At 36.9% G+C, this 18142-nt stretch overlaps 1 protein-coding gene across 1 annotated transcript in view; it reads left to right on the forward strand.

Moving 5' to 3' along the window:
• Positions 1-6271: 6271 nt before the first annotated feature.
• LOC145683619 (uncharacterized) overlaps positions 6272-18142 on the forward strand; it is a 36472-nt gene continuing 24601 nt past the window's right edge. Inside the window, exons 1-3 of the mRNA XM_081754957.1 lie at positions 6272-6423; positions 6623-6713; positions 16417-16434. Of these exons, the coding sequence (XP_081611083.1) occupies positions 6358-6423; positions 6623-6713; positions 16417-16434 (175 nt within the window). The 5' untranslated portion in view covers positions 6272-6357. The remainder of the gene's footprint in view (positions 6424-6622; positions 6714-16416; positions 16435-18142) is intronic.

Here is an 18142-nt window from a genome sequence, read left to right on the forward strand (position 1 = left end):
CTTTGTAAATTTGGGGGGGCCCATTCAGATACAGAAGGTATATATATATGAGGATTTTAAGACAAATTGCATTCAAATTATGCAAAATATTGTATATTCATAAATACAACATGGGGGCCCACATGAGCTTTCGGTGGGCCCGGGTACCCTCAGCCCCCCAGGATCCACGGCCTTGCTTAAAGCGCGAGTTTGGTAGTAAGTGCTTCGAAAGTGACTACGACGCAAAATAAATAAACAAATAAATAAAAACTCTGTATAGTTATGGTTGTCTTCACTGGCGAGATGTTTCTTTGAGAAAGGTTTGGAAAAGTCGGTCTCCAGCTATAACAAGTTTTGAACATTGGTGGAAACTATGTCGAACAATAGATTAAGGTTTGCTCTTTCACGTAAAAATAAACTTGGTTTGAATAAGCCTGTTTTAGTACTTTTTAACGGTACTAACTTTTCGGACAAGTCTCTTGTAAAATATAATCCAAAAAGTCACAAACTTTACACTATAACTTCAAGAATCTTGAAAAACTACTAGTATAACCAGAAACATCCATCTTTTTACCAAAAAAATAAAAAAAGAAAAGAAAAAAGGAAGAGAAATAAATCTTAAGCAACTGCTAAGTGGATGGATTAAAGCTACAATGGTATAAGTACAATGGTGAACGCTCTACCACTGAGCCACTGCGGCGAATGGCGAAAGAAGCCTTTAGGAGGAAGAAAATACTGTTTTGTGTGACCTGGAATAAAGAGTTGAGAAAAATACTCATAAAATGCTTCGTGTAGAGTATTGTACTATAGGGGTCAGAAATATGGACATAACACAAAAATTATGAAAACTGTCTGGAAGCTTTCCAAACGTGGGTATGGAGAATAATGGAGAGAATTAGCTAGGTCTAGCGGAAAACGAATGAGAGTGTTAGAAATGGTAAAGGAGAAAAGAACAATTTCAGATGCTATTAAGAAGTAGAAGAGAATCTAGTTGGGACATTGACAAAGAAGGAACTGCATCATGAGGGATGTGCTAGAAGGTACGGTGGCAGGAAAGAGAGGGAAGGGACGAAGGAGACTACAATTAATGGACCATATCAAAACAGAGAAATCGTACGTGATGACGAAGAGGTTAGCGGAAGACCATGGAGCATGAAAGCTTCTCAATCACAGCAAGTGACCTGCCAACAATGATAGAAAACCTATGTTGATTATGACTTTCATTTCCCGAATATGCATTTTTAGAAACTCCTTCAAAATGCAACAATAAAACTGGACTTCAGGAATCACTGCAGTTGAGGGGACAATGTCAAACAGACAGAGCCTGAAATGGTAAATTTTCTTTTTGAAGTAATTGATGCGTCACCAGCTTAAGAACAGCTACTCTCTACACTATGTAGCAGTATTCCTTCATATCCTTTACTCAGGACCAAAATTTTCTAAGAAAAATGTTCCAAATATTCCTTGCCAACATGAACAAATATATTTATAAGCATTAAGTAAAACTCGTCTAATATACGGCCAAAAAAATTCTATTGCATCACTCAGGGTTTGAATATAACCTTAAACTAAATTATGGTTCAGATATATTTTTACGTCGCCAATAAAAACCTTATTGTCGTTTTCGAAAGATTCAGGGAGTAGTGATTAAGTTTGGGAATTAGATTTCTGGGCGTCTATGGCCATGTTAGCCTCTCACGTATGAGAGATGACGTCCACCGGCGATCACACTATCCGATGAAAAGGAAAAAAGGAAGATGTCTGGGACTTGTGTTTCAAGTATCATCCCGGCATTTATCTGGTGTGAGTGTGGAAAACCGAGGGAAACATCGCTCAGGATGGCTTTCCTGAAAGCTTTGATACTTTTTCGACCGAGTGTCCCCACCGGGAATTGAAACCGGGACCACTCCTACCAGAGACGAGGGCGTTAGGGATACTCTACGCGGGACCATCACACAAGATTCAGAAAAGTATTTATTTAATGAGATGAATTAAAGGACCCCAACATAAAAACATGGGCCCTTAGTTATCATCTAACTGGCCATCGTATCGCGTGTCATTTACTAGGAGGAATGTGGCGGTACGGTGTCTCGAAAACTGAACGGATTATTGATAAATGGATTTCAGATTTTTCTTCCTCGAATTTTTCGAGTATTTTTAATGTCACAATTTGACCACTCGTGGTGCGGTACATCAGTAGTAGAGGGCTCACCATTGGTGTAAGGGACCTCTGGTGCACTCCATAAGCATTATGTTTGTGACGGACAACACCTTGCTCGTGGAATTTCTCTAAGTTCCACCATGTCCTTTTACATTATCATTCCACTCCACCTTCATAATCATTTACTTTGGTTAATCTACCGTCTTTTTTAATCTAAAAGGCCTAACTATAAAACTGGACTTCAGAAATCACTGTACTTGAGAATACTTCAGTGGCCTTTCGTAGCATAGTCGTTAACGCTCTCGCCTTTGGTGCGAGCCGTCTCGGGTTCGATTCCTGGTGGGGACAGTCGGTTGAAAAAGTGCAACAGCTTTTTCAGTCCAGCTATACTGAGTGGTTTTCCTGGGTTTCTCTCATTCACACCAGGCAAATACTGGGATGGTACCTAACATATTGATTCCATTTTGCTTGTTTCCTTCCCCAATCCTTTCTTCCTTCCCTTTCATCGGATGTCGTAGTGTGCTGACCGAGGGACGTTATTCCTCTTATACGTGACAGGCAGTGGCGTATTTACGATTTTGTTTCGGGGAGGGTTTTGCTAACTTTCGGGGGGAGCTTTGCCTGAAAATGTGAAAATTCTGCAAGATATTTCATATACTTTACTATAGTAAGTAAGATTTCGGGGGGGAAGCTTAAGCCCAGAAGCCCCCCTAAATACGCCCCTGGTGACAGGTTAAATGACCTTAAATCCTGACAACGCCCCTTTAGTCTCTCTGCCGCTTTGTTCTTACTCAGTGCTAGCAGATATGTCCGTCATCGATTTTTTTTTTTACATGTTACCCCTTCCCACCCACATCTCTCACCCCTTATCTTCATTGCTAATAATGCGATAAAAATGTAACTTAGACCATGACTACTCATGTATCAAAAATAATCTAATTCGGTGGTGCTATCTAGGAGCGGTTGATCTCCAAACTTCGTAATATTCATTTTTATTTTATATGGAAAATGACACCTCGGACCCTTTAAAACAGAAAGTTTCAAAATTGCTGAGACATGTTTAATAAGTAGCTTAAATACCGAGCTTTATCTTCCTAACTTTATGGGTATGTCAGATAATGTATTTTTTGGCATAATTTGTTAGAAACCTGAATTCCTCTCTTAGCATAAGTTATTCCGGAGAACCAATGTAATGAAGCTTTATGCTAGACCTGAATCCAGTCATGTACTAAAAACCTCAAAATCAGTTCGGCAATGTAGGAGTTAACTGTCAAATAATTTTAGATTTCATTTATGTATACACACTAGGATTCTTACAAATGTTCTAAGCCTACCTATGAACCGAGTAGCACAATATTTATGGATGGTGTTACTTTTCAACATAGTACCTGACATTTGACCATCCATGTTCAAGTGCGTTAATATCACTAGTGAAAAAAAAAAGTGATTTGTCGAAGGCGTGTAATATTTCATGCACGTAATTCATGATGCCATCATCAGTGTCTAAATGAATACTTTCAAACTTCTTTTTGAGCTTTGGAAAGAGACGCAAGTCAGAAGGCGCCAAATTAGAAGAATAAGGTATTTAGAGGGCCAATTAATAGCCGCAATCGTTAATTGCTGCTATTGCAATGACTGACTGCACCTGCTGCCAGTTTCCTACGACGTTCCTGTCGAATATTGTCACACAACTGTCGTAGAAGACTCGCATAAGAACTCCCCAGTCACTTTTAGTCCCTTTGAAAGATAATCCATCATCACTATTCCTTCCGAATCCCAGAAAACTGTAGTCATCACTTTTCCAACGGAGGGCAATTATGTTTCCACTGTATGAACTTTGTTTGGACTCTGGTTGATAATAATGGACCCCGGTCTCATCTACTGTAATGAATCGATTGCGAAAGTCGTCTGGAGTTGTCCAAAACAGATGAAGACTGTCCCTTGAAATGTTAAGTCAAGTGAACTTTTGATCTGGTGTCAAAAGATTTGGCATCCATGTGGCGGAAATCTTGCTCATTCCCAGATGCTGAGTGATAACGTTTGCAGCAAATAGATCCACTGTATCAGTAATCTGTCCGATGGTCATTAGCGGATTATTCATGATGATTTCATGCATTTTGTCAATATTCCCTGGAGTTAGCGCTTCCAGGGCCTTCCCGATCAAAGGTCATCTTCAAAGCAGATTCTCTTGCTCTTAAATTCCGCAACCCAATTCTTCACTGTGGCATATGAAGGGGCACTATCACCTAAAGTAGCGGCCATGTCGGCGAGGATCTTTTGCGGCTTTAAACTTTTGTTGTTGAGATATTCAATAACAGCTCTTGCCTCCAATTTCTACATTTGCTCACTCTTCTGTCTTTCTGGGCTTGTAATAACAAAATAAAAGTCGATATTAATACCAAATTTGGTATAATATGATAGGAAGGTTTAATAAATACGGCCTAGAAGAATTACATTTCTAGTTCTTATACTTCTTGGTTAGGCTAAGAATTTATGAAACCACCTTCGTATAAACAATACAACCGCACCAGCTTACATTGAGGTGCCAACAACGGGGAAAGGTGTACATAACCAAAAGCACGGGTTGCGCTGGCAGCCAATGAACAATAGACTCAGCTTCAACTAGTGACAATAGGATCGTAACTCTAAAATTTGTTCGCACTGTGGTACTAAAATTGTTTTCAAATATAATCTTCCTTATTAAGTTCTTTCTCCGCCAACTGAAGTTTGCGTTGGACAAACAGAGTGTGCATGGTTTCCTCGGGGTTCTTCCGTTTCCTTCCACTTTCTTCATTCCAAAATTTCATTCATTTCTCATAATCACCGTCTCCTTTAGCCTAGGCGGCATAACCGTGAGACGTAAAACTCAAAATTTGACCTCATTTTCCATTTTCATTTAAGTTCTTTCTCGTGGATAGACTTTTTTTTCGCCTACTATACTTCAATCTTGAGTTTTTAAAAGTATGGCGCCCTTGTAAGTTTTCCGATCTGTAGCCTGCTGCTTGATTTGTGTTATTCTAATTCACAATTCGGGGTCACAGTGGCACAGCAGTGGAACTAATCTCTAATGCGTGGATCCCTGGCTAAACAAGTTTGTGTTGAACAACATCGTCTTTGTGGGTTTTCCCGGGGGTACTCCGTTTCCTCCCACTTTCTTATTCCACCAATTCTTCCATTATCATTTACTTGCTTTAATCATCAGGCATAATCGTGGGACGTTAAACTCAAAGTTTTCATTTTTTTCTAGTTCACAATTCGTATGTCTTCTTTTTACTTTGTACTTATCAAAATATTTAAGTGCCTTCGTGTCTTCAACTTTTTCTCCTCCGGGAGAAACTTACTTCGTCCAGGACTAGCTCACGAGAGTAATGCTCCCGGAAGTAGAAACGAGACACAGTTCTGATTGGTTGGCGTTATCCACTTCTTGCCACGTTGCATTGAAATAGCAGAAATCAAACGCTTGCTGCTGTCGGTCTTCGTGGCCGAGTGGGTGCCGGTGGGTGTAGCCGAGCGGTCTGAGGCGTTAGGCTGATGATCGTGAGGTGAAGCCCATTGGGGGTTCGAGTCCCTCTGTAGTAGCAAGGGTGGAATTTTAACTGTCCTCGATGTTTCTGTGTTCGTGTCCCTGTCGTGTCTAGTAGTCCTGAAAAGTGGTTGAAGTAGAAAATAAGTCAGGAAGTTTTAAAAAAAAGTGGGCTAGCACTATATGTTAGTAATAGAAGTCTCTTTTGGCGTGAGTTCAAACCCGGCCCGAGGGAAGTTTGTTTTTACATTTTTATAACACTTATTAAATTAAAATAATATAAAAGTAATACTCAAAAAAGTGATTTAACGGGTTAGAAGCTCCGCAGGGCTCGTTTTGTTCCCTTTGTACTCCATGATATAAATTTTGTCACCAACTTAAAAGAACTGGCTAGAAAAGCGCGTGCGCGGAAAAATGTACTTCCGGGAGTATTACTCTCCCGAGCGGGTCGTCTTCGTCCTGTGTCATATTGTGAACTTGAATATATCCGAACACTAATACTCATTCATTCTGTGCTTCTCTGAACAGCATTCTATCTCGTGTGTTTAGTCAATAGAAGTCTGCTTCAAAGAACTTATTATTTAGATTTTTTTGTGAGTTAATCTGTGTATGTCTCCAAGTGTAAACTGTCGCTTCAATGAAACCATTGTTTTACAAATTAAAAAGGCGAAATCCAAAGCAAGTATGTTAGAAAATGGCAAGAGATCCTTATAGTAAGATGAAAATTCTGTGGCTAATACTTGGTATAATTGTCTTACAGGTATTAGCCCATGCTTAACCTAATACTTTTCTAAATGATTTGAAAAATTTACCTCAATACAATATTACCAAGCTTTGAAAAATAACGTGTTTTCTTATTGTTATAATTTAAAACATTAAACTTATTTCTGGCAACAATCTTGTATTGCTATCGTAACGAGATAAATTAACTGTTAATTCTTTTTTTTTTTATTTCAAAGTTATCCACAACTTTAGGAGAAAAATCCAAAGGGACCAGACATCGAGAAGCACATGCTTCTGGAAAGAAAGGAAGAACATTACGGCACATCAGTAAGTATTTATTTGTTTCTAACTTTAAGGAGTCTACTTACACGGGAGGGTCAAACAAGTTGTCGCTAAAATCTGATTGCCACATAGCACATCTGATAAAGCATCATGAAAAATGAAAATGAGCAAAATTTAAGGTGCTATGGACCAGAAGGATAGAAGCTACGGGGCTTCCATATTTGAATAAAAAAAAATATCATGGAATTATGTACGTTTAAATTAAATATCTTGAAAACCGTTCATGCAATCAAAACAAAAGTTGCACAAGATGATGAGAACACAATCGCGAACCCTATCGAAAACCGCGAACAGTGTTGCCATAGGTGAAACAATGTTGCCAACTCAGCATAAGCATATTTTGTTTGAAATAGCACCATATACAAGTGTGCACAGATTTGAAATGCACTATTATCACTAAACATAACCGTGAAGTGTAGTGATACAGTGTTACACACTATTGGAGCTATATGTGCTGAAAATGTACAATAGAGAAGTCTGATATGTGGCAACAGAGGGTAATAAAGAAATGCACTAGAAACAAGTGAGGATTTTGCATTATACTTCTGCAAAATTCACCATGAATAAGAAGACAACTCGCGAAAACAAAATGATACACGTGAGGAAAGAAACACGTGTTTTCTAATTCTGTAAACTAGTTCTCGATTAACTTATCAATATTTGTAAGAGTACTTTCTTGGTTTCTGTCTTTCGTGTTAAGTGACATATTATTTTATTTCCTCTCCTACTGTGAGGTGCAGGTAGCTAGAGCCACAAAACTACTGCCTAAGAACACCACCACAAAATAAAATAAAATTAAATGAAGTGGAGTGGCTGGGGATATTCAAATTTACCAAGAGATTTGAATAAAATGCAAATTACACACATTTAAAACTGATGTCTTCCCTCTTGGAGATAAAGGTTCTCTCCTGCAAGAGCCGCCACTCCATTAAATATGTCGGTAGAGCATAACAAAATTATAATAATGGAACAGCAGATCTCAGGGCTAGCTGCATAACAACCATGGTCAAAGACGCTACTATAGTGAGTCAGTTTAATGTTTACCAAATAGGTTAAAAAAATTTTTTTTTAAACGTTACAACTTACAGGTAGCAGCCTGTGTTTGAGCTCACTATACTCATGATTGTTATTATAGTTCCTAGGGCATTAAATTTCTCTCTGGTCTCCATGCAGAGAGCCAGTCAGCCATACACAAAACAAGGGAAAATGGTTCCTTGTATCACCCTCCTGAAAACAAAACATTCTCATTAGCAGTAGGTACTCACCCTGCAGCAATTGAGTTGAACACAGATTCTGGATAGAGATGTAGGTTTTATTTCCCATATAACACATTAAGATGGGAGCTGTTGAGGTATCCTCACTCCAATACACTCACACATTACTTTCCTTTAGTAGTGCACCACTATTTACACTTACACAACTTTTATATATCATTATATATATATATAGACACCATCAACACTTCTTTTCTATATTCCAAAACAACAAAAGTGGGGAGGATGATAAGTTGATAAAATTTAAGGTCTGGTTGACCTTTTTTTTTAAAAAAAATATAATATATACAGATATCTTAACTCCACATTTCTCGAAGAGTTTATAGTCTCTGAACAGTCTCAGAGGAGTTATCTATTTCACAAATTCTTATTATTTTTCACCAAATTTATGAAGAAACAAAAATGGTTTAATATGTAAATAGCATCGCTATTACATAGCACAGTTCCTGTAGTTAAAACAGATGGTTGAAACATGCACAGTTCTATATTCACGTCACAAGTCCTTCCACATTCTTATTCCACCATGGAGGGAAAGTGTTCTTCACTACGTTAAACGACTGGATAATGATGTATCCTGACGTAGGCATCTAGAATGTCCATGAAGCCATTCAAAATGATGCTTGTAGCCTTGTACATAAGTCCAAGGAAGGCTCTGTGTAATAGGCGATACAGGCCTTGTTAACAATCTCTACGAGAGATGTGCTAATTTTGCAGTGTCACTGGCATGAAAAAAAAAATGCTTCCCATATTTACTGGTGGGGATTTGGATAAGATATGCTCTTATCTGAACGTGGCGGTTAGCACTTATAATGAAAATCAAGGTTATAAAAAAAAGAAATGATGTCAATGGTTAAGCTCCATTAATAACAGCAGTTAATTGTAAGTCTTCGATGCATATACTGCAGATACGTGCTATAGTGTAACACATTCTTATAAACACTCGAAGTGATATGTAGAATATAAGTTCACTACACACACGGGTTATAATATGGCTCACAGGAATCCACGGGGAACTATGTCCACACGCTCCTGGGTTAGCCGCCACTGATAAAGTCAGAGACGATAGTTTACATGTTCACACTACTGAACCTAAGAACGAACTCCCGTTGTTTTCTCCCGAAAACAAGTATATCTATTGACAAAAACCAGGAAACGCAAAAACTCGCTTCCTCAAGAGTCTCTGACAAAGGTTTTTGTCCCTTCAGGCTATCTTACGGGTGGTCTTTTCTGCAAAACACCAGTTCAGCTGCTTCTGGTGGCAAAACCAACCCTTCACCTCTTTGACAGGTGCTGCTATATGCACCTGACGGATAAGTTTGAAACTTTCTGCACCTAGCAGAAATCTATGAGAGTTTATATAAACCAATGTTTATCATACTTATTTCACACTTATGGAAAAGAAAATTACATATTAAAATACACAGAAATAAAGAACAATATTTATACAATACATTGATATGTTATTCATACACTGTCATCTCTCCTAGAAGCAGAAGTCAGCCCAATTTCCTGCGGCCGCCCTTCAAGCTGTCTGCTGCAATGGCAACCATGTTTACATGGAGAGAGATAGAGGAAACCTATTTATTTATTCTTACTTTTTGATAATTACAAGATCCAAACGTCTTGTACGAGTAGGGATCACGATGATAAAATAAATCAGGAATTTTGACGGTATCTCCAAGAACGTTTTTGAACTTAGTACGTAAATATTAATATTACACATAGAAAATAAGTCAAAACAAAGTAAACATTTTAAAATGGTGTTGCATCTTGGGAACAAGCTAAAGGTTCGCTGGCTGACGATTACCGGTCCTGGGTGAAGTGGGGGTGGAAGTGACGCTAGAGCTCGCTACATAGAAATTCACACCTATAGAAAACTAAAATTTCGCATGTAGAAGCGAAAACTTTTATGACTTTTGAAACAATACAAATGATGTGTTTCTACCGAGTGTATCCACTTCAGTGTGGTTCCACTAAGGAAGTTTGTAGGCTACTTCCTGTGTATAAGGAGTCTTACTTTTCCTTCTTCTGGTGATTTCTATACATGATGAGTTGTGAAGAACTCCCATCTTGAAGTCTCGGCGACAAGAAGTCGGAAAAAAAAACTTCTGTCCATGCTAGCTCTGTCTTCCAGCATACTAAAATGCATGCATGATTCCTATAGAATCTGCCTATTTCTTCTTTAATTTATCCATTGTATATGAATATTAATATAATTCTTCCTTCATCCCCTTTTAATGTACATTATACAAAGACTCGGTAATTAGATGCAACCCGAAAAACCACTATAACAAGCCTATAAAAGGAATAAACACAATTGAACAAATACAATATAATACAATATTGTATTAATATTTACGTACTATGTTCAGTGTTTTACATATCTTTACTCATAATAACTAATTAATATGCAATGAATATGCTAGAATTTAAGCAATTAATTTTACCACAATATATATATTTACATATCAATATGTAAATGTGCCCCTCATCTGCATTTCGATATGCAGATGATGGAGAAGGCCATGGGCCTTCTACACTACATACCATATGATTATGTTAGTACACTATTATATTTCCATATTCACATTGGAAATATAATTATTTTGTTACTAAATCATTTTGTTTCTAGTCGGCCAGAATAGCCGTGTGGTCTAGAAGGCTAGACAACCAACATATTAGACATCGCGGGTTCCAATCCCGCCTCGGACATTTTTTATTGTACTTTTCACCTTACATTTCATTGTAATCTTTCTCTTTTATATTGATTCGGATCCCACTTTACACTCCTACATAGATTTGGAGGTGACACAGGAGGTAAAAATGACATCATTCAATTTCGATTTTCAAATGCATCAATATTTTGTGGCATTTTGCTATGTTATAATATCTGTGTTATGCATTTGAACTAAATTCGTAATATGAGACCCAGATTCCTTTATTACCATCTGTTGCCACATTTCATACTTCTCTATTGTACATTTTAAGCACATGTAGCTCCAATTGTGTGCAACACTGTACCACTACACTTCACTGTTTTGTTTAGTTATAATAGTGCATTTCAAATCTGTGCACACTTGTATATAATGCTATTTCAAATAAAATATTTTATACTGAGTTGGCAATACTGCTTCACCTATGGCAACACTGTTTATGGTTTTCGATAGGGCATTTTGTTCTCATTATATTGTGCAGCTTTTGTTTTGATTGCTTTAACGGTTTTCAAGATATTTACTTTAAACGTACATAATTGGATAATATAATTTTTTGGATATTCAAATTTTGAAGCCCAGTAGCTCCTATCCTTTTGGTCCCTAGGTCCTTAAATTTTGCTCATTTTCATTTCTCATGATGCTCTATCAGATGTGCTATGTGGCAATCAGATTTTAGGGACAACTTGTGGGACCATCCCGTGTTAGTACTAATAACCATAACATCGTAGCCCCTTCCCCTGACAATATTTGGCCATTGAGTTTGGTTTAGTAAGTTTTGCTTTTAAACAAGTTACTTTAATTAAGCATTGAACAAATACTGAAAATCGAAAGCATTACTGAAAAGGATTAAACTTTTTTCTATGACGTAAGAAACTCGTAGATCCATTGACATTGAATAAATATCCCACCATACAATCTTATTTCGTGCTAACCTGACTAGCTAGGACAGCTGTTACTCATCTGCCTCAGACCCCTTAATCTATCCCTCAGTTCTGTTCTCGTCGTCACTCGTAAATTACCCTCCAAAATTTCAATATTTCTATTTTTATCGTCCTTCATGTGATTTTTATGTATAGTAGGTGTGTAATAATTGCAAATTTGGAGCAAAGCAATGGACTTTATTTAATTATTCATAGACTACTTTTAGTATAGGGGGCCGCGGTGGCTCAGTGGTAGAGCGTTCACCTCTGGTGCTTGGGATCCCGGTTCGATGCCTGCCCCGCCAAGTGAACTTTGTGGTGGACAAATACCGTGTGTATGGGTTTACTCGTGGTTCTCCCGTTTCCTCTCACTTTCTTCATTCCACCATTTCATTCATTATTCATCATCACTGTCTCCTTTAGCCTAACCGGCATAATCGTGGAACGTAAAACTCAAAGATTTCATTTTTTAGTGCATCAAATGTTTTCGTGAACGGACAAAATATGCAAATAGTTGAATTTTGCATATCAGTGAAAAGCAAAATTGCTTTGAAGAATTGTGTTCGCAGAACAAAACGAAGAGGGCTTCAAACTATTTCTAATGCTAAACATTCTACTTTCCATTGTTTAGAATGAGAATTGGCGCGCCAAAAGTTTTGCCAAGGTTAAGTCCATGGGTATCCTTTTTTGGTGATTACTCCTCAATGGTATGTCCGATTGGAACATGCAAACGGTTACAACACTCAGCGCGCGATCTCGAATCACCATGTCAAATTTGGTTAAGAATGATTCTGACATGTAGGGGGAGTATCCGGACAAACGAACGCCTATGTTGGATAACGAGGAGTTCCGCTCCAAAAATATCAATTGCAATGATAGTACACATCATAGGCAACCTATCAATCTCACCCAATCTTAACTAAACCTACCTATTACAGTGTGACTCATCCCAAACTAACCGGTAGTACAGGTATATAAAATATTATGATGTAGAGCAGTGTACGAATTGAATATTTTTCGAAGGGGGGCGATTTCTAAAACTTAAGCCCAGGACTTATAATTCGAAAGTCCATTGAGGCATCTTGTTTACGGATGAAACGAAACGTCGGAGAAGATATGATCCTTTTGTCGTCAATTCTACGGCCAGTTTCCAGTAATATGGTTTGTAGTCCGTAGCATGATAAGTTATATTCTTGAAAACCTAATATACATGTAAGAAGGAATCGCCTGATTGTCCAAAGGATTCAACACTGAACCTTAACTGTATAAAAGATCTAAGGAGAACCCTTTCTGTCATAAACGAAAGACAATGATGCACTGCTTTTGTTACAAAAACAGCTTACTTATGATCATAGATGAATTTCATTTTAGGGTCAAAAATTTTTGTTTACATTCCATTACTAGGATATTGTGTAGCAAATTGAGGTACAATATCGCTTAAATGAAACTCTAGTATTTACGTACAAGAAAAAAATTATAAAATGCCATGCTGTCCTGAAACCTGCGTGAATATTAGCACTGCACTTGCACCGTTTCATGGCAAAGAGTTAAATTTCTAGTAACCTGGTTTACTTTTTCCATTTGTTTGAATTTACTTCATCTACTTGGAGTTTTCCATTTGTGCAGCATTTGAAATGAATAAAAAGTATTCTTGTAGCAATATTTAATGCAAAATAAATTTAAACTTGACAACACTCATCTAAAACTATTACTTTATAAAAACTTAATAACATATTAATTTCTGCATTTTAACGAAACATGTATTTGCAAAAGAGATATACATATTTAAATTACAATTTTTGTTTGCTTATTTCTAATTTATTATTCATTTACAAGGAGACTGTCTAACACCTGAAACTATACTTTAATATATTAAACTATATTAGTGCCCCGAACTATATATGTTCATATAGGAACAACAGATAGCAGAACTTCCAGTCATGTAAATGTCAGAAAATTCGTTCACTTAAGAAGCTATCAAAAATATATCACAAAAGATTTGCTCATAACCAAAAATAATAACTAATATACACTTTCACTGTTAGTAATCAAACATTTATGATACTCTAGGAAGGTGATAGCCTTGATAATAAAATACACTAACAGTAGCACACTAATTGACTTATTTTAATACTTTTTTCTCTGTAACGTCATTAAGTAAACATCTTATCTAGAGTTTAAGCTTTCAGGTAGATCTTCTAAAATTAAGTTGTGATTTAATCTTGTATGATTACTTTCATGAGTAATTATTGTGCTCTTGTTGTGTCAGCTAGAATTTGAAATATCAACGTGTTTTGTAACAAATTTGCTTTTTTATTTTCAAGGAACTTTTCACTGAACATTTTGTTCTTGTATTGCCTTCTTGCTGTAATATTTGGAAAAGGACCAATTATTCATTGCAAAATAGAAAAAAAAAAAACAATGATTCTATATCAGTAGGTACCTTATCTATTTTTCTACCGAGTCACTTTAAAGCTCTAAGCATTTCTTGTAACGTGGCACAAGCTTTCGTACACCTCATGTATAGAAATCTGCCGACTGACTTGAGCCAGTTGACAATTGGTCTTGAAAATGTCAATGTCGTTGAAACTTTGTGGAGCAAGCCACCTTATCAGGTAAAGAAACAAATAGAGACCATCCGGTTCAAGTTAAGAGCTTTATAAAAATTAATTCTAAAAAATCCCATTGCATTTTTTAAAATTGTGTGGCCGGGCATTGTCACAAATTAGAATTCCAGACTTCCTTCTTCGCTAGTTTTGAATGATATGTGTTTAGCAATACACATCTGCTGTTATTGTTTGCTCTGATTCGAAGAATTCCGCGAGGATTATAACGATTACGTTTATATGATTTTGCTACTTGATTGTATTTGCTTGAATCTTTTTGGCTTTTGGGGAACCGGAGGACTCCATTGCGTTCATTGCTGTTTTTACTGACCAGTTATGCAGGATATTCAAGTTTCACCTCCTGTTATAAATACTATGAAAGAAAAAAAGTTTTCCTCATTATTCCTACAACGAGCCAAAATACATGTACCACAACTTCCGATAACTTAAAATTTTAATCACAACTTGGCACTCCTGGAAATTCCGGCCAGGAATGATGTAACCGCTATTGGATGGTATATTCCCATTAACATGTTGCCCAAGATTAGGGATGACCACAAAGTTCCGGTTCCGACGGAACCGGTTCTCGGAGATCCGGTTTTCAGAACCGGTTCCAGGCCTGGATCCGAAAACCCGGTTCCAGATCTGGATCTGAAAACCCGGTTCCAGAACCGAATCTAAGGAACCGGTTCCAGACCTGGATTCGAAAGCTCCCAAAGACCCGTAAAGGAGGCATAAAGTTCACCTTCAAAAATAATGCAAAGAGGACCATGCGCTTGTGCCTTCCCCGCCCAGACCCGCTTGTGCCCCCAGAAAAAAAATTTGGTCCACCAGTGGGTGTTTAGCCAAATGAGTTGGCCAGTTTGCCTTTTTAACCAATGAGTTTGCCAGTTACCCAGTTTATTTAGCCAAATGAGACAAGCTGCCGCCGCCTGGGCGCCTGCCTGTCGCTTCCACCATTTCATCTAGCATACTGTTCACAGTTTGCCAGCAGCTCAGGTTTAGCGTAGGGATGGTCACAAAATTTCGGTTCGAGCGGAACCGGTTCCAGACCTGCATCCGAAGAACCGGTTCTAGACCTGGATCCGAAGAACCGGTTCCAGACCTGGATCCGAAGGACCGGTTCTAGACCTGGATCCGAAGAACCGGTTCCAAACCTGGATCCGAAAAACCGGTTCCGGAACCGGATCTGTTCAGACCCGAAAACCGGTTCCACCAGGAACCGGTTCTGGCCATCCCTACCCAAGATCGTCCGTCTGAACACTAGGCCTGCTTCTCTGCTCGTTATCAAGAACATTTGAACACTTTCCGGAAAGCAGGGCACTATGTATTTTCTTTCCTTTCTATCATTACTATTATTCCGTAAATGACACCAAATTCCTAATGGATGTCAGCCGCATTCTGTTCTACTGTCAGCTGCATGTTGAGAAATTGGATCATAGACACGACGGCAGTCATTTCAACTTCCTGCTACTCGCTCATACCCAACCTCATACTGGGAACTATATCTCTGTGTATGCACAGAATACTAAAGCATGTCTTCTCGAGCGCAGCTATGCCTGTGTTACCAGTTTGACGTTAAATAACTCATCTTTTTTAGACATTATTCTCGCATATGTGATATAGTTTAATGTGATCTCACAAACAGACAATAAATCTTTTTTGTACATTCTTTTACATATGATATACAAAACAGCAGAACTTTACTTCATTTTAGGCTGACTAATTGTAATATATATGTAACTCTTTACGTTTTTGAATTCCGTCCACATTCTTAGATAACAACCATTAGCGTCTATTTTCCTGTCTTTTATAAATTTGACTTTATAGTTGCTAAAATTGTAAGTTCTAACAAAGTATTCAGTCGAAAGAAGGAACGGTGCTTACATTTAATTTTTGCTTATATTCAAAATATAGGAGAGAACAATCTTGTATTTTATAAATCCTTTCCTTTATGTCTTCTACAAACAAAGGATATTTATGTAATAATATATAATCTACGTCATTATAAAAACGTCAAATAATAATAGTCCTAATACTGATCCTTATGGGATACTTTTTATCCTGTATATCTAAATATTTTTTGTTACATTTGTTACATAATAATAATAATAATAATAATAATAATAATAATAATAATAATAATAATAATAATAATAATTTTTATTTTTCAGGTTTCTTCAACGATGCGGGTAAGTACGGAAATTATTTTATAGAATTCTTTCCCAAATAGTTTATATATTGTTTTCAATTGGCAGGGAGGATCTCTCACTATCAACCATTTGAACTTTAAGCAGTATAGAAGATTATAATTTGTCACAAGAATTCACATCATATTCCACCAAAATCGAATGATTTTACTTTTCGGAAGCTATTATCAAAGTTGTTTTTGAAATCATATAATATTATGTGTCTGCAGAGGGATAAAGTAGGTCTACTGCTTCGTTTTGAAGGATTTCAGTTCCAAGTATTAAGGATTGTGAAATATCTTGAACAAACACACATACATCACACCGGGTCAAAATGAAATAATTTTTACATACGTAATCGTCAAACATATTTTTTACACCAGGGAAATGAAATTTGGTCTCCCATTCTTGAATACTTTTAAATCCAAGTCGTAGGGGTGATTATAAATGCCAAGATATATCCACCATGTTGCATCAAAATATGAAGCATTATTACAAAGTTTGTCTTCTAACATTTCTTCTAATCAGGGGAGGTAGGAAGAACTTTTGATCCTTCATTAGGGGGCTAAATTTATCGTTTAGTCTTTACTAACTTTTATCTCGAGGTCGGACGCGTTTAATAAATCCCATCAGGCATCCCGTGAAGCCACAAATAAAACACATAAGATTCTTTCGAAATCAAATACTTTTTACAATTTATCCGGAATCTGTTTCTTAAAAAATTGCAGGAATATACATCTTTATATTCTTAACTGATTTTAGCTTTATCCAGAGAGGATGATTCGAAAACATCGAAGAAACTATATACCATATCGTAAACCAATCTTTAGAGAAAGTTATATACCATATCGTTAACCATATTTTTTTAATTGGGAGTGGGTAAATTCACCCTTTCGTTCTGTTAGATTTTAACATGAAGGTGTAGGAATCCTCAATATCCAAAAAGAAACTTTACACTACGTTGGTTAAAATCGAATAATTTTGGCATACTTCATCTGCAAAATTGTTTCTATGCATGTGTTCAAATTTCAAGCATGGAATGTTTTGACCTCTTTATTTGTTATGAATTGGAAATTCAAACAATGGATTTGTTTCGGAAAGTTGGAGGATGATATATGGGAAGTTTCGTTAAAATTGGATAGATTTTGCAAAATTATTGTGAAAAGTACAAATAGATGCAGATCGAGTAAAATGATAGAAGCTTGCTATGCTTGTTTCAATGGTGAAGCACAGATTGTGGAAAGCCGAGCATTTTGACATGATCTTGCTATCTACAAAAAAAAAAAAAAAAATCCAATTCAAACTTCTTTGACACATATCAAAAGATCCTTTCGTCACTTCTATAAATTGATTAATGGCTTTGGTCTACTACAAACAATCTTTCTGTTACAATCTCTCTGTCATACATTTCTCTTGTAAGTAAATTAAAACTAAATCAGAATTCAATCGATTTTTAACTTAAAACCACGAATTACCTACCTTTTTTTTCTTTTTGCCCTAAAATTATGATTACGAATATATTCGTGCAAAGAAAAAAGATCTGAATATAAATTTAAATGGCGATTCCGTACGTTCGCCATACGCAGCTGAGTATATGGGTGCCCGTTAGATGTGGGTAAAATCAAGGGTGCCGATTTCTCTAAATTTTGGGGGGGAGGTCCACTCAGACGCAGAAGGTGTATATATGAGGATGTTAAGACAAATTGCATTC

The sequence above is a fragment of the Thermobia domestica genome, chromosome 4 (genome assembly GCF_964235325.1).
Source record: "Thermobia domestica chromosome 4, izTheDome1.hap1.1, whole genome shotgun sequence".
NCBI classification, from domain to species: domain Eukaryota; kingdom Metazoa; phylum Arthropoda; class Insecta; order Zygentoma; family Lepismatidae; genus Thermobia; species Thermobia domestica.